The 19,826-nt window shown below is 38.7% G+C and overlaps 1 protein-coding gene across 4 annotated transcripts in view; it reads left to right on the top strand.

The window, feature by feature from the left end:
- The window catches only part of WDFY3 (WD repeat and FYVE domain containing 3), a 185,233-nt gene that overhangs the window by 128,146 nt on the left and 37,261 nt on the right, over positions 1-19,826 (top strand). For 3 of the 4 annotated variants that reach the window (XM_056360682.1, XM_056360704.1, XM_056360714.1), the window contains 11 exons: positions 1,503-1,576; positions 1,680-1,841; positions 3,221-3,315; positions 5,036-5,156; positions 6,674-6,891; positions 9,638-9,873; positions 11,337-11,471; positions 13,354-13,533; positions 15,478-15,711; positions 17,652-17,751; positions 19,344-19,504. In XM_056360682.1, the coding sequence (XP_056216657.1) occupies positions 1,503-1,576; positions 1,680-1,841; positions 3,221-3,315; positions 5,036-5,156; positions 6,674-6,891; positions 9,638-9,873; positions 11,337-11,471; positions 13,354-13,533; positions 15,478-15,711; positions 17,652-17,751; positions 19,344-19,504 (1,716 nt within the window). The remainder of the gene's footprint in view (positions 1-1,502; positions 1,577-1,679; positions 1,842-3,220; positions 3,316-5,035; positions 5,157-6,673; positions 6,892-9,637; positions 9,874-11,336; positions 11,472-13,353; positions 13,534-15,477; positions 15,712-17,651; positions 17,752-19,343; positions 19,505-19,826) is intronic. The other variant, XM_056360693.1, reaches the window with a different exon arrangement.

Genomic DNA, 19,826 nt, shown 5'->3' on the forward strand with positions numbered 1-19,826 from the left:
TACCCAACACGCCCCCTTGCCGAGATCAGCAGTACGCTATAATAATGGCTCAAAGAAAGAGGAAATAAAAAGGGCAGATCTGAGCTGCTTTTTTTTTTTTTTTTTTTTTTTTTTTTAACCTTAGTGGGGTTCTAATACAGAGGAAATTTGTCACCCACCAAAGTTTCCTTATATTTTTTTTTGGCATAATTTTAAAACTAGAAATAAGTTTGTGCCATGTCTAAACAAATTCTTCAGCATCATGTAACTAGTTATTCTTTAACAAACCTTCTAAATTACAATAATGCTTTCTTTGTGTTCACAAAATTAAATGTAGACTTAATAGGAGATATTATATCTACAAGAGGTGCAGAGAGAAGAGTGTGAATCACAGCCAAACTCCTTTTACAGTGAGGCATGAATTCTACTGAAGAGTAGTCTTCTCTTTCTCTTTCTTTTTCTTTCCACCATAAAGGATCCAGCTGAGAAATTTCATCAATGGTATATAGTCACTCAGACAGCAACTACGGTACAAAAGGTCCAATTTTGTATTGTCTAGTTCATGTCTGTCGTCTTTTTTCCCCCTGAGGAACAAGAACAACTGGAGGATGAATACACTTAAAGAGACTAAAAAATGTGCAAGTAATAGGCCTGTGAGTCACTAAGCAGAAACTTTCCAAAAGCCTCAGGTTTTGGCTTTTTAAAAAAAAATTATTTATTTTATTTCTGTATTCTGAAATCAGTGACCCAAACATTTCACTTCAATTGGATAAATTAGATGTTCTTATTCTTATGCTAAACAGGGAAATGAAAAGATTTGTTCTGATCATTTTAGATTATAAGATTGAAGAAAAGCAAAAGCTAGAAAGCTTTTCATTTAAGCCAGTTTTATACACTAGAGCACAAGTATTAATTATGGTTTGTTCGATAGCAAGCCAATCTTAAGATTTGCAGCTATAACTGGAGTTTCTGGCTTTTATATCTTTTATTACTTCTGTTGATTGAACAATTGAATATTTACTTTTTTTTAGAGGATCTAAATCATTTTAGATGGTGTGCAGGAAGTGCTGGGTAAAAATAAGAAAGAAAAATCAAAATACGGAAGACCTTGAGTTTAATCTTGGTAGAAGACAGTAAGTTAATTTTACGTCTTCACTTAAGCCAAATAAACGTAACATGGCATTTCTCATCAGCCTTGTAAACCCCAATAACTCCTTGTGTAGCTTTTTTGTCAAAAGCTCCTTTAAAAGTTTTCAGCGTGATAGGCTTATGGAGAATATGTTTGGTACCAATGTGTGTTTCTTTAGTCTTTGCTGCTATACCTAATACTTCTCTAAAGTTGAAAAATAAACATTTGAGAACCTTGCAATGAGCTTTTAAGCACAATGGCCAGGTAAATCGTCATGCATACTCACAGGTTTAATCTCTTCAAGCTTTTTATAACCTTTGGTATATTAATGTCAGTTTTTAATATTAAAGTGGATTTGTGTACAAAACATTTAATTGTTTATTCTGTATTTCAGGTCTGGCTTCATGCACCCTATGAGCTTCATCTGTCATTATTTGAACACTTTATTGAACTTCTTACTGAGTCAAGGTATGAGAACGATGCCAGCCTAGTAATGAGACTTACAGGATTAGGCAATATGTAGAGGATGCTCCAGTTTTAAATTGCCACCTCCTTTCTTTCCTTTTTTCAGTGAAGCAGCAAAGAACGCAAAGTTAATGAGGGAATTCCAGCTCATCCCAAGACTACTCTTGACTCTTCGAGATATGTCTCTGTCCCAGCCTACTATTGCTGCAATTAGTAATGTGCTGAGCTTTTTGCTTCAAGGCTTCCCTAGCAGCTATGACTTGCTCAGGTAGCCCACACCTTTCATAATTCATAACGTTTGTGATCTTGGTCAAAAATACTTAAGGATCATACTGCTGTGGAATAAGTAACATGAACTGCTCATATACTGAATTTTTTCCTCTAAGAACTAGGGTGAACTAGATATAGGCAGTAATTTTGTTTATGCCTTGATTTGCATATTAAATTCAGTTTGTATCTTAACCCAAGTCTAACTGAATGATTAAATGGCTTAATGTTCTGCAGGCTGTATTGCAGCTTCTTTGTTCATGTGAAGCACTGAGTGCTTTTCTTAAATACTGTTGAATATTATTTGAGATGAAATGTAATGATACTTCTGGTTAAAATACAGCTTTGATTACTCTCCTGCATGAAATGTTTAGTTCACGATTTTTCTTAATCATCACTCTGTAAAAACAAACAAACAAACAAAATTTAAGACTGTCAGATACAGTAGTATTAATTCTGACTGATGAAAGTTACGTAAGTTATTGCAGTTCATATGTACAGGAGTATTTGAAATGCTTTTAAATTAGTTCAACTCCCTGATAACTTTTTCCTCATCTCCCATTTCATTATAATGGAAATGGATAAAGTATTGCAGGGCTTGAGAGTTCTTTGCATGCAAGGGGTCATGTTTTCAGCTTCTCACTTTAAGTACAATTAAAAGTATCAGAAGCATCAACCTGAACATCTTACCTGTCTTTATTTTAATCATACAGGACAAAAAAATGGTTCAAGAATAAACCCATTGATTTTATGCGTAAACTGTTATGGAACAGCCTATCTGACTATTCTTTTTTCTCCTTGCTGGACATAAAAATGAAAAATACTGTATAACTTGGGAGAAGTTATAGTAGCTAGGGGCCATTTCAGGTTAGCTCCAGAGGAAAGAGGAATATATTGCATCTCCTTTGAGTGGCACATCATTGTCTTGTCTTGGATAACCCTGACCTTGTTTTACATCACCTCAAGCTATAGGTATAAATGTCTTACCAGAGTCAAATAATCACTTGTTTTGATGTAATACTTGTTCAGTTATAACGGTTAGAGAATAATGTTTTGTTTTCCTTTGTTTTAACTTGTCATATTCCTTTTACTAGGGTTTGGCGGTATCTCCTAGTTTCCTTTCTTGAATCCTAGCATTTTCAGGGTCACTTACCTGCAGACTTGCCTGCAAAGATTCCAGTAATTACTACACGTTAATTTTTTTAGGGGTAGTAGTTTTAGATGGAGACAGTTTTCCTCAATATTCAGAAGTGAGAAAGCTGACATTTTTTTGGTGTCTCTCTCTCACTAGCATTACGGATTTCTATTTAAGTTGAGTTATTGATAAATTAGAGTGCATTTGTCATATCAATGAGTGATGTTTTTTCTGTATACATCAAGGTTTGGGCAGTTCATCTCTTCTACATTACCTACATTTGCAGTCTGTGAGAAGTTTGTAGTCATGGAAATAAACAATGAAGAAAAGCTTGACAGTGGTAAGTGATGACATGGCTTAGAAGCAGTAGAAGAGAAATAATTTGTGATCTCTTCTGTGCTTAAATACATAAAATGTAGAAGTAGTGTCGTTAGCTATATTTTTATTTTGTTATAATGTGGGGCTGCCTGTTAGTTGTGGTACTTTAGTTTTCAGCATTGCATGCAAAGCAGTGCACAACCCATGTACTTTTCTTTTGTTTTCCTTCATTTGTCACTGCATGATTTTGTTCTGTTTCCTGCATTTGCTCCTTGAAATCAGCTGTGCATCTCTGCTTCTTTATGGGGAGAGGAAAAAGACAAAAGTGGATTACTAGCTGCATCTGCCCTCCCAGTGTGGAGGAAGTGAAAGGATTAACTAAGACAGCCTAGTTATTTTTTTAGGCAAAAAAAAAGTTTTACTGTTCTTTGGGAATGTTTATGTGGAACTGTTTTGAAACCATTTCTGCGCTTGTGTTCCTAAAGAAAAAAAGCTTATGCAGTTGCATTTTCAGTCAGTCTCTCTGAACAGAAGTGTTTTAGCCCCACAGTGGTTGTCACCCAAATAACTAGAAGAGAGTGCTCAAAGATTCTACATTTCTCGATCACTTGGAAATATGTTGGTGCGCAGGGACAAGTGAGGAACAAGTGTTTCTGTTTTACAGTTAGCTTTATTGGTTTGTTTTCCCAAAGAACAAGATTTAGGCAATCTGCACATTCATCATTATCCCCCACCCTGTGCCTCTCCTGTTCCTTCTAAATAAGAGATTTTTAGTGAAAAAGCAGGAGTGGATGCTGGAGAGAGATCTGGATTGGTGTTCTTACTCCAGGCCAGCCATAGTTTTTTTTCCCCAGGCTAATCACAGCCTGAGCTGCTTTTTGCCTACTTGGAGGACTAAAGAACCTTGGGGAGAAATTCAGGCTGTGGCAGGAATGGAAAGAGAAGCTTTTTAGGCAAATGGCATGAGTTTTTTAGGTTATCAGTCTTCACCAGTTCTGTATTTCTGCTGTAGAAGTTGCTTTGTGTTCATGTCTGTGACTTGTGCACAAAACCTTAGCCCAGAAAGTGACCATTTATCTATCTTCATTTTTGCATACATCACTCTTTTGAGAACATAATGTACAATAAGAGGGATTTGCAGAATAGCTGTAAAGCTAGGCCTCAGCTGCATCTATTGGCTTGTTTTGCAGCAAGTGTGTTTTTCAACTGATGATTAATTTGGGGATCTGTTGAAAGAAAAGAAAACTGATTTTTCTCCCCATTTCTGAGATTCAGAGGGAGTTCGGAAGCATCAGGTTTTTCCCTTGGGATTCCCACACCCCATCCCCTTCACCTCTCCAGACTGCCTAATGCAAAATGTTTACCCAGATACCATGTTGTGGGGTCTTGGGGGGAGGGAGGGGTAGGGGTGGCGTGTGTTTGATTATTTTTATGGCTCTAACTGCCTGGAGTGACTGGCTTAGCTAATCTGGACCACTTTAGATTATTGTCTAAGAATTATTGCAATTCCTTTTTACCCGTTCTTCAAGCTGACTAAACTGTGTGACAACGATGATGGGGCATGAAGCATTTCTCAGGAGCATGTAGCAGGGTGCCATGTACTTTAGTGTGGCTTCCTCACAACTGAGTGGGATCAGGTTGCATTTGCTTATGTATGGAATTTATGAATAGCCTTTAAAACACCTGAGTTCCAAAACCCTAATTTTAAATGTTGCCCCCTTTTTTTTAAAAAAAAATTTTAGGAACAGAGGATGATTTTGGAGGACTTGTTTCAGCTAATCTTATTCTACTGCGGAATAGGCTTTTAGATATCCTTCTGAAACTTCTATATACATCTAAAGAAAAGACAACTGTTAATTTGCAGTAAGTACAAAAAAAATCGAGGTAGAGAAAAGATGTAATTTTTTATTTCAAGGGGGAGAATTATACAGTCCCCATTTGATTCACTAATTGAATTGTGTAATTTTGTAGGAATTATTGAATGATTTATGCAGATGTGACTAAATTAGCTTTGGGTATGCTAGCAGAAATGGAATGCATGATTATTGAGTTTTATGCAAGGATGATAGTACTAAGCAGATGTTGGTGTAACTAACACGTATCTTACAGCTATTGCATTAACTGGTTTTTGTTTTGAATCTTTAAAAAAGAAACTTTCAGACCATGATTGACAGCATTAGTAGAAACTTCTGTTGTTCCTAATTTGAAGCATAATATCAGCAGGAGAGGAAAATATGTAGTATATTTGGGGGGAGATTGTTTCTTATTGTTACTTTATGGAAGAAAACCAGTGTTCCAGTGTTTGTAAAACTGTTAATTTTAAAACCTTGAGGCACAGAGGATCACAGGTGTGTAGGATGCAGTGGGAACTAGTGTGGATGTCTGGCTACTATAAGGGGTTTTTTTATCTAGAGAGCCAGTTCATTAACCCCTGCTCTCCTCATGTACTTCTTGATGCTGTTTTCTCATAACTACATGTGTGGATATAGAGAAAATAAAATCTGTTTAGAGAAGCTGGACAGTCAGCTTCTCATTTGGTTAAGATCAAAATGGCTTCAGTAGGGGTTAACGTTAGGGTCATTGACCCTACAATGCCCCTTGGTTCCTTAAAATTGCATGTGAGGGACTGATGTTGTAGTTTAATGAGGCACTAGAGTCATGTTGTGAGTTGGAGAAGAGGCTTTGAAACACTGTCAAGTTAAAACTTGACAAAATACAACTTTCAAGCAGCTGCCCCGTAGGCTGTCTTGAGTCTATTGGAGGCATTTTGTGGATTTATGGCACATGTAGATTACGTAGTGATTGACTGAGTGTTGGTTGACATACAACCTGAATCTGTTTGAGCTTTTCAGCAATACTGCTTTTAAAAAAAAACAAGCAAAAACCCTCATTATTTCAAATGTTCCCAAGCAACCCTTCCCTTAATAATAATAAAAAAAACCCCAAACACCAAGAAACCTTCATTTTTTAATACCAGTTCATTAAAAAGGCTTGTGAAAACTCTCTACCTATGTATGGCTCAACAGAATGTATTTGGAAATTATGATTTGTGAACAAACATTTCCAGTTCAGCATTCCACATTTGTTATCAAAGCAGCAGTTGGAGAAATCTCATGCAATGGGATAGTCTCAGGAGCTGTACTGAGTCTTCCCTTTTTGCTAAACAAATACTGTACATGTTCCATTTCACAAGATTTGGTGAGCAACATTTCTTGTTGTGTAGCAAATTTATTTAAGAATTCAGTTAACTCTTTGATAGATCTGTATTTTTTCTGATCTTGAAACTTGCACTGTTGTGGAGGACACTGATACTTGCTATGTAGTAGGAAAATAAATGCTGTAAAATGTGACGATGACTTTTTTCTTTCCTCTTTAATTAGGGCTTGTGAAGAACTGGTCAAGACACTGGGTTTTGATTGGATTATGATGTTTATGGAAGAACATCTGCATTCCACCACAGTCACAGCAGCTATGCGAATTCTTGTCGTCCTGTTGAGTAATCAGTCGATCCTTATAAAGTTTAAGGAGGGTCTGAGTGGTGGAGGCTGGCTTGACCAGACGGATTCTGTCCTGACCGATAAGATTGGTACTGTGCTAGGTATGGCATCCCAGCTCCCTCAGGACTGAAGGCTTGTGTGGGAGTACGTGTGCGTCTGTGTCGAGGTGGGGGTTACTGTATGAATACTGTTTGGCAGATGCATCCTTTCTGTCACTGTTGTTGGTGCTGTAATCGGGTGCCTCTGCACTTTATTTTTCTTACAACTAAGACTTTGATTTCCTAGACAAAAGGGAGCGGTTTTACAAAAGTGCCCTTCAGTTGACAGTACACAGATTTCCTTGTAGTTCAGTATTACCTCATCATCTGCATGAAGCTGATGTAGCTAATTTTTTTTTTTCTGTTACAAGCATGGTGAGGTTAAGTATGCCCCATGGGCAGGCACACCTGAGCTAGATGCAAAGGTAGCATAGTATAGCACCTTATGCACACAACTAATTAAGATTCAGTAAAATTTACTTGTTTGTCTACTTTCATTAGTTAGAGCATCAGGTGGTGTTATACCAGAGCTGCTTTGTCTAGTGAGTTCTGTGCCAATTAGACTTACCAGTTTGGAATTTTGCTATCTTGGGAATTTCTGTGTTCACAGTATTATCTCAGCCTTTCTGTTCCTCTCCATCTCCTGCGTCCTTCTGCACTTATGCAGGTTCACACTCTCTCTTTTAATAAAGACTTTTTTTGCAGGTTCTTAAAGCCTCATTTATCCAGGTTATCAGACCTTTCTATTACCCTGTGTGATCTAGAAGTCAGTGTGTAAGGCTTTAGTGCTACAGGACCCATGTTGAGCATCTCTATGCTGTCTGAAATGCATCTCAAAGCATCTCAAGTTATGGATGTCAATTCTGTGTGGACAGGTGTAGTCACCATTTCATACGGACCTGTTTTTCTCTGGTCAAAATAAGGTAGTGCTTTTCAGATAAGTGTCCTTTCAGACCATGATGCATATCCCTTGACGCTAAATGGGAGTCTCTTCATGAGCTTGAGTAGGCTTTAGATCAGGGCAGTGGTATTAACAGTACTTTCAACTTAATTGTTGTTCCTAAAATGATTGTACAAGGAGGCACCTCTCTGTGTTGCAGCAATATATGATCTGTTTCTGTGCTAAAGATTTTTCCAAATTGGTTTATTATAAGGAAATAATTGTAAAGTGTTGTTCAAGTGATCTTAGTTTAGGAAGAGGACTTTTCCTGAAATGAAAATTAAAAGTCCATTTTTTTTTTAATGCTTTGTCTCTTTGAAATCTCTCAAAGTTATCTTATGCTATCTTTATTACTTCTTGCATAAATAAAACTATCAAGTCTATTTATTTACACTGGTTTCCCATAATAGATCCCTCAGGATATTCGACTAAGAACATAGGATGGTTCTTTGCATTATGAATGAATTATGAAGGTTAAGGAGAACAGTTTTCCTGAAACCATATTACACGTGCAAACATTTATTGTTAACATACTATAGCATCTGTTGTTTGGCTAATTGTGACTTTATTTAAGAAACAATTTTTGCACATGGTTGTGCCTTGCGCGCTGGTGCCTTAAAATTTGAAAACAATTGATATTTTAGGGAATTGACTTGTTTATTCAGTATCCACTATAAACTGATATTTATATTGGATATAAATGGATATGTGTATATATGTATAATCCAATAACATAAAATTTTCTTCAGTAACAAAATCTTTCTAAATAAGGTTTTGATTTACAGTCACAGTTGGAGAGTATTTGTAACAGGTTTTTTTATTATAGTATCACTTTAATTGAATCCAAGCACGACTGTGACCAAACATATTTTTTAAATTTGTGTCTCATTAACTGATAGTGACAGATTATCTAATTTTATACCCTGTGTTTTTTAATAAATTACAACACGTTGACTCCCCAAATTTCTCCTGAAGTGAAACACCAGCCATTTTTGTTCAAGATTGCTGACCAAATTCCTGCAACTTTGTAGCAAAGATTTCATTAGTCTGATTCCTGGTAGTTGTTTTATGTTTAAAAAGTCAGTTTCTGGTGGAAAGAATTATCAGTATTAGAGCCTCAGAAAAGCAACCTGATGTCTGTCAGTGTCAGAAGAATGGTTCATTGTGCTGATGCTGAGCCTGAACTCCCTTCCTACCTCCTTCCTCACTGGAACATAAGTGCTTCTGTTGTCTTGGTGTATTTTTATTTTTGTTCAATAAAAACCTGAAATACATAGGTAGAAGCAGGGTCACAAAAGGTTGAGTTTTGTGCCTCTGTCAACAGTTCAGATAAAATAAGAACATTTAATGCTTCATACCAGCTGATTAATCAGTAACAAAACAGCTGAAACAAGATGCCCCTGAGACATTTTTGGAAACAAATTAGCTGCCCATCAACTTAAATGGGCCATGGGATTGCTGCTTGGTAATACAAATCTGTAATTGAGATCAAGGTGATGCATCCCTCTCAGCCAGTGAAATATCTTTTTTCAGAAGCTTGCGTGTTTTAAAAGCCTGAAATTGTGGTCATAGTCAGAAAATGGATCTATGTGCATGTGTGGTAGCATTAGGCAGTCTGTATGGAGCAGTCTCATCTATGCGCTATTGGAAGGTAATAATTTCCTTTTTTTATTGATTGATAAATCAGACATCTGAAGCAGATTTGTGTAACATGTATGATTAGTCTGTATGCACACTTTCATTTTTTACGGCGTTAATTTCTGAGGAGGTACCCTTTTGAGTTCACTACTTGATTAAGAGCGAGCTTCACAGTTGTTTCCCTATTAACATTGTTGGCTTTTTGGGTTTTCTTATTATTTTTCATCTTAGGGTTCAATGTTGGCAGGAGTGCTGGTGGCAGATCGACGGTCCGGGAGATTAACCGGGATGCTTGTCACTTCCCAGGCTTTCCCATTCTGCAGTCCCTTCTCCCGAAGCACACTAACGTACCTGCACTCTATTTCCTCCTCATGGCCCTTTTCCTGCAGCAGCCAGTCACTGAACTGCCTGAAAACCTGCAGGTCAGTGCGCCTGTCATCAGCAGCCAGTGTAATCAGGGTCGCCAGGTAGGGATTATGTAGTAAAATGTAAATGTCATTCTGCCTGTTATGAAAGAAAATAACAGATTAACCAGCCCCCCCCCTCCCTCTGCAGCTGCTTTACAGTGCTGTGGTGTTTAGTGCTGAGCTGTTCGGGGTGGGAGGACATGGTACCCTGCAAGCACGTGGAAGCCAGCCTGTCACAGCATCACTGTCACTGGTGTCTTTCTGCTCTGTTTTCGTGTCAAATGAGAAGCAGATCCCTGGTTCGAGCTGGCATGGTGTGGGCGCTGAGGGGGAACATAATTTTTTGCTTGCTTTCTTTGGTGTTGGGTTGGTTTGGTTTTGGTTGGGGGGTTTTTGGGTTGGTTTTTGGTGTGGGGTTTTTTTATAAGTTGGTTTTTTTGAGTGGGGAGTTGAGAGTTCACAGGTTGCAGACAAAACAAGGTAGCTTTTATTTCAGAAAGTCTCTCTGGTTTTGTAGGGAGGCATCTCAGTTGTTGCTGGAAAATGTTTATTGTTCCTATCCTGAACAGGTTTATTTTGGACTTGTTTTAATTGCATGTAAGTTAGTAGAAATTATATGGTTTACAACAGAGTTCTAGGAAGTGCTTTATGGAGAAGAGCCACACTCCAGGTAGAGAGGGTGCCTGTTCATGGTGAATGCAGTGCTAACATTTATCAGTGGGAACGGGAGATAAAGATGTCAGGCTGGAAGGTGTTCTGCCTGCCTGCTTCCTTGAGAGGAACGCTTGACAGCATGTTCAGCACTGTGCTACAGTGAGGTGCAGCCATGAAGCTGACCTCCTTACAGCGCTGAAGTACAGCACTGTTAAATCTAAATTCAGCTCCTTGAAATATTTAGCAGTTGCACTTCTAATGCTAAAGGTGGGCACTTCGTTTTTTTTATTATTATTTTTTAATTGATTTAATTATTTGGACTTGCTGGAAAACACAGTTTAGTTTTTTTCCTTTTTTGCCTTTTTCATCTCTTTTCCCCCCCTCCCGTCTCTCTCTCTCTCTCGCTTTCCCCCCCTCCCGTCTCTCTCTCTCTCGCTTTTCCCCCCCTCCCGTCTCTCTCTCTCTCGCTTTTCCCCCCCTCCCGTCTCTTGCCTTTCCCTTTTTTTCTCTTCCCGCCCCCCTTGTTTTTTCTGGGGGGATACCATGTGGGTTTTACTGCTAGGTGTAACTGAAGTAAACAGAAGTGATTGTGCAGCACTTACACTGCCAGGTCTCTTCTTGTTTCAAAACACTTAAATCCTTTGAGAAAGTGAGAGTTGCAGTTACATTAGCCCATGCTTAGAAGGAGTTCTATTCAGTGACATGCAACCATGTGAAGCTTTTGGGGATAAAGTTTGGAGAACATGAAACAATTGATTTTTTAGATACTTCCAAATGAGTGTATTGTAGGTTTAATAAAAAGCATTGTCAGATTGCACTGGAGAGGGGGATTATTTCATGTCTCGTTTCTTCTCTTTGACCTCTTCCAGTTTGATTTAGATTCTATTTGGACATTCATATTTGGAGTTCCTGCCTCCTGTGGCACTGTTACCTCTTCAATACATGGTGTTTGCACAGAAGCTGCCTTCTTGTTATTGGGAATGCTGAGGAGCATGCTGAATTCAGTAAGCATAAAAATTTTTTCTCTTATTTGAATATACAGAATTGTTCGAGTTGCAACTTAGTCAAGAGCCAAATTAGAGAAGTTGAAGTTTTGTTACTATCATGACAAACCCAGTTCTGAGTTAGGCTCATAATACTTGGGTGAAAAACATCATTGTCAGTGGGTTATTCTATCTTACTTCATTTGTCAGTATCTGTAGAAGTATTAGTGGCCACAAAATTAATGCTGCTTTTTCACAAAAAGGCTAGGCTTTGTGTTTTGCTGCAATTAAAACAAAACAGGAAAGCAGAAGGATAAAATGCCCTTGGCAGAGGTCATTGAATTTCTTTGCTGATTAACATCATGGGGGAACATTTGAGACTCTATATCCCAACTGCTCAGAGCTATGTGAATTATGGATTTCATGCATGAAGCCTCTACGTGCAGACAAGTCCCCGACTATTAATAGCCACATGCTGAAAGAAATGAATTTACCATCAGAAAAACGTGTCGTCTTCTAATCTTTGAATCTAATGTCAGAAGTTGTGAAAGTTGGTTTCACAGTAGGAAAATTTTCTATTTCCTTGGAGCCAGAGTGTGTTACATGCTGACTATTATCTCATGAAGTGTTGAAAAGCAGGACCTGTTTGGTTGTCACCTGTTTGGTCATTATGTGTTTGCAGTATGCTCTGAGAAGCATTGTTTGCATCTCCCTCCCACATTAACATGTTCAGAAGTATCTTCTGGACGTGGGTACTGGTTATGTATTTGTAGCCTGCTGTGTGTGGTACACATTCCCGTTGTCATGTGTTTTGTCTCTTGCTGGTGCTTTGTTCTGTCATGTGTTTGGTCCTCACCTATTCAGACACATTTGTGACATGCTCAGAGGCATACGCTGCCTCTTGCCTTGCTGTCTGGTTCTGTGTCATCAGGTGTATGTTCAGCAGTGCCATCACATTTTAGGTTGACCTGAGTCAGGTCATGTTTACCAACATGCTTTGAACCATTATATGTTAGGACACATGTTTTGTCTTATGATCAATCGTGTGTTGTAAATGTGATCAGTCTGCTGTTTGTGACATGCTTGGACACGTGCTCAGGCATAGGTTACTGTCATGTGTTAGGCTGCTGTGTGTTACTGCTGTAGGTTTATCACATGTTCAGTCATGTGTCCAGTTACCTTTCCTCATGGGCTTGCAACTTGTGGCCTGTTATAATGTTTGGTATATTCAGCTACATGTTTCTCATGCATTTATGATACGGTGACGTGCTGTTGTATGTTCAGTCACATGTCTGTGATGACTTGGACATGTGTTCTGTTGTCACCTGTTGCAGGCACATGATTTGGGCAGGCGGTTTAGGTGTTAGAAGTTGGCTTGTTCACTTGTCACACATTCTGGAGGCAAGATTAGCCATGTGTTTGGTCATGTGATTGATCAGGTGTCCATTGTATGGTGACATACTCAGACATACGTTCTGTCACATCGGGTCAGGTTTGTCACGTGGTAGTGATGTGCTCAAACACATTTTCTGTCACTTGTTTGATCAGATATTAGGTCGTATGTTCAGACACTGTCCTCAGAAATCATCTAGAAACATGTTTGGTCATGTGTTCTGACAAGTGTGGCAACACACATTTGATGCGTTTTTCACACTTGGCTATGTGCTTGGCCACATGTTCAGTTACTTATTTCTGCTTTGTTTAAAAAAGTGCTTGTCCACGTGGTTGATCACATTTGGCCGCATCTTTTATCACATGTGATGATCATGTCTTTCACTGCATGTTTGACCATGTTTGATTGCATATTTCACCCTATGGCTCCTCTTCCTGCAGCTCCTTTCTGAAATGAGCGTTCGTCAGTTAGTGCCATCTGTGCTAATGTGCTGTTTGTTTTTCAACCCAGCCTTGGCAGTCAGAGGAAGAAGGCTCTTGGCTTCGAGAATATCCAGTCACCTTGATGCAGTTCTTTCGGTATTTGTATCACAATGTGCCGGACCTCATTTCCTTGTGGATGAGTCCAGAGTTCCTGTGTGCGCTGGCAGCAACAGTGTTTCCTTTCAACATACGACCTTACTCTGAGATGGTAGGAAATGCAACTACTTAGCTGTTCATTTTCCCCTGAATGTGGATTTATAAATTAACAGTCATGCTAAATAAAGCTCTGATCGTTGTAAAGGCTGGCCTCGATGTTTTGTGCTTGGGTTTTGAACCGAGAGAAGTGCATGTTCAGCTGAAGGGCAGTTACTGTGCAGTGACACCAGAAACTGCATTTTAGGGAGAATGTACACAGTTTATTTGTTTTCTAGTGGACTCTTTTCAGTCATATGAACAATGTTAGCTCAGATTTACAAAAGCAAAAGAAAGGGAAGCAGCCTGTGCTTTCATTCTTCTGCTCTGGAGGATGTGATAAAATCTAAAACTTCTTTTTCCTCCCACTTCCCATTTCTTCTTTTGTGGCTTGGCCACAAAACAGTGTTCTTGTATTAGCTGGAACTACTGAGTTCAAGCCAGGAGAGGGTGTGAATTGGTGCCTGAAGTATTCTTTGAGCTTAGTGGCATTTAAAAATGGTATTATTTCTAGAATATGAATGGAAAGGGAACAAACAGTTATTGTTAGCCAACATCTAAAAATAATTTTATTAAGAATGTGGAAAGATAGTTAGCCTACAGGTTGAAAGTCCTAGAACTAGGGAGGGTATGATACAGTACTTCAGGAAATACTTGCTGGCTGCATGCTATCTTTCTGTTGTCAATAACAGTTTTTAAAGGTGTGTGCTGATGAGTCTCTCATCAAAATAGTTTATTTTGCTTTTAAGTTAAACTTGCACTTCAAGTAGATGGTAGGAATGCTGTCTCTCTCAAAAGAAGTGCCACTTATAAAGTGGTAATGCTGACTTGGCCTTCACCTGTACAGCGTTTTTAGAGGAGCCTTGTGCCTCTGAGTAGGTTTTACTTTTAACTACTAGGTCTCTTAACTTTTTGTAGTTGCCTGACAACTCAAGCTCTTCACTGTTTGAGGGCTCTCTTGACTTCCAAATTGGTTTACTCCTCCAGCATTTGTCTCTGTCCGAATATGCAGAACTATTTAATCCCTTGTGAAATAGATGAATAACAGCCAGATTCCCACAATAAAATACTGTAACCCAAATTCAGCCTTGAGAGAAAATTCTTAACTGATCTTTCAGCCTTTCTGAGATTGCCGTTAAAACCAGAAGCAGTACACGTTCGCATTTCTCTTAATTTCTTGGGAATACTCTCCTACTGGAGAGCAGACCAAATGTTCACAACATTTGGTTACTTCACATGTAAGCTGGTGATGCAATAAGCCTGTTGATGGAAATCATATTGTCTCCTTTTGCATTTGGAGGAGGGTGTTACATAGAAACAGTCAGTCTTCTGGATTTGACAGCTTTCATTGCTGTTTGTGCTTTTTGTTACAGCCTCCTTTAAAGCTAGCCCCCCAAAGATTCTTGGTTATCAGAAACAGGAAAGCTGTGGAAACCTGTTGTTTTGTTTAGAGATTTGGGGAAACTGGCTTACCTATAACTGCACTGTGAAGGTATTCTATTAAGAAAAGGCTCAATTCCTTTTTTGTTTTGTCATGTAAGCTTGATAGCCTTCTTTTAGGTGGCTTCTGTCCTGATTGTATCTGCTTTAGTTAATAACTTTTTACATAAATTTTCTGATTGCAAAAAAAAAAAATATTTTTGCAAAGTATCTAGAAATTGCCCAAGTACTACTTGTGGGTAAGTGAACATGAAATGTGGTCTCTAGCTCATGTAACTCATGCCAGTCTTCACTGATTACTGTTTGCCTTGGGGACTTTACACATCCTACAAATGTGTGTATACAATACACAACTCCTGTTGTGTATTAGGGAACTGATCCTGAACATAATAATCTTGTAAAAAGGCTTCTTAAGAAGCAAAATGTGAATGGCCTTAGAAAGACAAGTAAAGAATTGAGTTGCAAAGAGACTGCTGTTGGTTTGCTGATCTCTAGGGTTTTAACATGCTTTTTTTCACAGGTCACTGATCTTGATGATGAAGTGGGGTCCCCAGCTGAAGAGTTTAAAGCCTTTGCAGCTGATTCTGGCATGAACAGGAGCCAATCAGAATACTGCAATGTTGGCACCAAGACATACCTAACCAACCATCCTGCCAAGAAGTTTGTGTTTGACTTCATGCGTGTGCTGATAATTGATAACTTATGCCTCACACCAGCCAGCAAACAGACTCCACTAGTAGATCTTCTTCTAGAGGTACAGTTTCTTTGGGAGTGTTTTTTTCATTTTTATTATTTGAACTTACTGTGACACTTTATTTCCTAAAATGTTTTCCTCTACTTACCTTTCAAAGTTAGAGTAATGATGACTCGGGATTCAGCAGAATCCTGTAAATTGTCATGGAATAAGAGGTCAGGCAGGGAAAAAGGAACACTAGTGTGCCATAAATAATAATTTGCTCACCTTTCATTAACAGCTTGGAAAAACTTAAGAAAGCAAATGCAGAGGGTTTATCTCAACCTTGCTTTGACAGTGTTTTCTGGACTTCTCCATGCCCCTGCCCCCAGCATTTGTGTATATTGGTGACCATCTCAGGTGCTAGAGCTGCCAGTCTGCATGCTGGTTACCTGGCTTTCTTGTTGCTGTGCTGTGTTCCCCTGCACACCACAGCCCTACTACAGCTTTTGTTTGTGCTTTCCTTAACTTTCATTTGGCCAGTCAAATGACTCTGCTAGCTGCTGAGCATGCCATGTCAGGGTTTGATTTCTATTTTGTCCTCACTTTAGAGCAGCCATACTTGTTTTGTCATCTTAGCCAATATCTTTTTTGGTCTGGAAACACAGGTTTTGAATCATAACAGTTCAACAGTGCAGCGTGAGAAGTTGTAGTTTTCATCAAGTTTTGGTTTTCTGAAGTATGCTTCATTTGTTAAACACCTTTCAGATAATGACAGCTGTGTTGACTTCGTTGAAAATATAAAATCCCTGCAAGTCCCTACTACAGAAATAATAAGGCTTCTATTTTATTCGTATTAGACAGAAACAAGTGTCAGGACATATGGTGCCATATGCTATAAAAATTCACAAAATAACTGTGTTATCTTCCTGTATATTATCTTTTAAAGTTCGTGACACCTGCAGAAAGCATCCCTCTGTTAATGAGGAGGCAGGGAGTGAAAAGTTCAGTTTCTGTTTAGCTGCCTACACCTCTTTCAGATTATATATTTTGAAATGTTCAGCTCACATAAATTCACATTCTCCCTTAACCTGCCTGTTTGTTACCTCACCTGTGAGTTGCTGCGTCTCCCTGATTTTTTTTTTTTTTTGATAGCTGTAGGAATGTTGTATATTTCCAAACAAACTTCCTGAGGCAGTTGGGCATGTCTTTGCTGTCACAAAGCAAAAAATGCTTTGTCAAAAGATGCAGTTGTACCCAAACATCAGGAAGCATATCTAAGGCCATCGTCATTTAGTTGCAGTTGGTTTACTGCTGTCGTAATCTGTTATCGCTCACTAGTGTTACTGGCTGCTTAGCATAAACAGAGAATCGGGTATGTACACACTGCTAAACTGTTATGGGGCGAGACAAAGCAGGTTGATTTAATCTTGTATTGCTTTCTAGGACAGTTTAAATGGATCATTCGGTTAGGTATGGTTATGTATGCATTGAACGACACAAGCTGATAAAGTCATTTTCGCCTTTAAAGTGCAAAGGAAATTAGAAAGGTTTAGCACATCCATCTATTATATTACTGTACCAGGGCTTCTGTAGTAATATGCAGAACCCCTTGTAGGATTGATGATACACTTACATGTTTGATCTGTCCCACTTGTCTTTACTGAAGGAGGTGATTCTGTGAACTGAGATCATCACAACTTAACCTTATGTTTAGTTAGATTTGTGCACCTTTTCAGAATGTGTTCTTTTCCAGTTCCTGTTACAGCAGAAGGCAAATTTACTGGATTTAAATAGGAATAATACCTACTCTGTAAGACTGCATACAGCCAATGTATACTTGACGTGCATTCTTAAATTTTTAGATGAAGCCAAGACTTATTTATTGAGACAGACTCGTAAAAGAAAAAAAAACAGTTCCTGAGAGCTGAGAGAAGAGACATTCAGCTAGAACACTCTCCTCCTCCCTCTTTTCCGCACTCAGTGATATTCATTTCTTAATGTTGTATTTCTATTATCAGGCTTCTCCTGAAAGATCAACACGAACACAGCAGAAAGAGTTTCAGACATACGTTTTGGATGGAGTGATGGACCACTTACTTGCAGCTGATGTTTTATTGGGTAATATAGCAAAGTTTAATTATCAATCTATGGATTTGAGAAAAAGGGTTTTGAATATTTAACTTTTTTTTATTCGCGTTCTGTGACTGTCTTTTATGTCTTTTTCTGTTTTTTTCCCCTGCCCTTTCCTTTCCTTGGTGTAATGGTGTAAATGGTGTTGCTGTGCTTGCATGTTCCCTCACTATGTTGATTGTGCCGAAGCCGTAAAATAGCTTATTCAAAAGAACTATATGGCATGAATCTTTTGGGTATATAAGCCAGACAAATTTCAGTCACATCAAAAAGACCTGAAACTGAATCTTGCATCATCTCTCTTGTCCTTCTTGTCTTAGTAGATGAACTGGAACTACAGTCCATTTATCACGGGTGGGACATCCATTTGTAAAAGTTTGCTTTGTTTCTGTTTCCTTTTACTGTAATTTTATTATGAATGCAGCACCCCAGAAAAAGCCTCTGTGATTAGCACTCCATTGATCCAGTTAATAAATGGACAGGAGGAGAATTAGAAGCTTGTAACCTGGATGTCAGTAGGGTAGGCTGTCCCACCAGAGCATGGGTTTAGATGATTGTGAAGGTGGCCTGTAGGAATATCACTGCTACAGTGCCCAATCTGATTTCATGGTGGCCTGCTGGACTTCCCAGGAGCTCTCAGTCTGCTCTGTCTCCATCCTAAATGTCATTGGATGGCATGCATTTCTGTTCAAAAGTGCTTGTAAGGCTCCCCCTTTCTTGCCACAGCAACAATTTGTTTTTCTGTGGGTGCAGTGCATTTATAAAATAAATCCAGAATCACGTTACATGAAGCTTTGGGTCAGGTTCTTCAAAGAGTCTCCTGCCCTTAGAAGTACATCTGTGCAGCTCAGGAACAGGACTTTAGTTTCCCCAGTCATGTGTTCTTCGAGGTTTTGCCAACTTCCTCCACATGTGATACTATCAGTTGGCTTACGTGCAGATGAGGCAACAAGTGAATAAGTGTAGATGAACTTCCAACAAAATCAACACCACTGATCGTTTGAGGTTTTTGTTTGGTTGTTTGGGGGTTTTGGGTGTTTTGAAAAGTGCAAGTGCTTCCATAAAGCTTCTCTTAATATAGCTGGACTGACATTTATGTATGTGCAGACATATGCAGCTGATGCCTATTGACTTAGTTTTATTGAGCGAAGCACCATGAGGGAGAAGTGATGCCAGCTGATACCACTTGTCATCTCAAGGTGGTTTACAAGGTTCTTTTACTTTTGAAAGAGCAGAAGTATAATTTAAAAAAGCTACAGGTGGTTCTGCACACATGGAGCTCCAGTTGAAAAGGAGGACCAGAGATAAATATGATGCCTCAGGATCATAGGAGTACTGTTTCTTCTAGACTCTTCCTGCCCCAGCCCCCACTTTCTTAGTCTTTGTCACTGTTGATTTCAAATGTTTGCTTACCATCAAAGATCCTTGTAGGAAAGCTGTGAGTGAGGTTTTAGCTTTTTCTCTGACTGAGTCTTCTTCTGATTTACAGAATTCTAGAAAGCACAGACTAAGGTGAATGTATTTATGCAGATGTGGGGTTTTGATAAATGCAGAAAACTTTGGGTTTTTTCGTTACCTAGGTGAAGATGCATCTCTGCCTATAACGAGTGGAGGAAGCTACCAAGTGCTGGTGAACAATGTGTTTTATTTTACACAGCGTGTGGTAGATAAGCTTTGGCAGGGCATGTTCAACAAAGAATCCAAACTTCTTGTGGAATTCATAATCCAGCTCATTGCTCAGGTAACAGTGTTCTTCTATTAGCCTGCTTGCAGAAACATTTTTGCGGGTTACATTAAAGCCCATCGAATGATGTCACTAAGTAACCCATTAGTGACACAGGTCAGCACAGCAGCATGCTTTTGTTCCCCAGGTTTTCTCTCTCTTTACTGAGCTTTCCTAGCTCATCTTGTCAGTGTGGAGTGCTTTAATATGGGGCCGTTGAGTAGAAACTGCTTTCACATGATACTATTTATTTTATGTTTGTTTGGTTTTTTTTTTTGTTTTTTTTTTTTAGAAATTCCCCCAGATAAACAACAAAATTTACCTCACATAAATTTTGGGA

The sequence above is a fragment of the Falco biarmicus genome, chromosome 1 (assembly GCF_023638135.1).
Source record: "Falco biarmicus isolate bFalBia1 chromosome 1, bFalBia1.pri, whole genome shotgun sequence".
In the NCBI taxonomy this organism is placed as follows: Eukaryota; Metazoa; Chordata; class Aves; order Falconiformes; family Falconidae; genus Falco; species Falco biarmicus.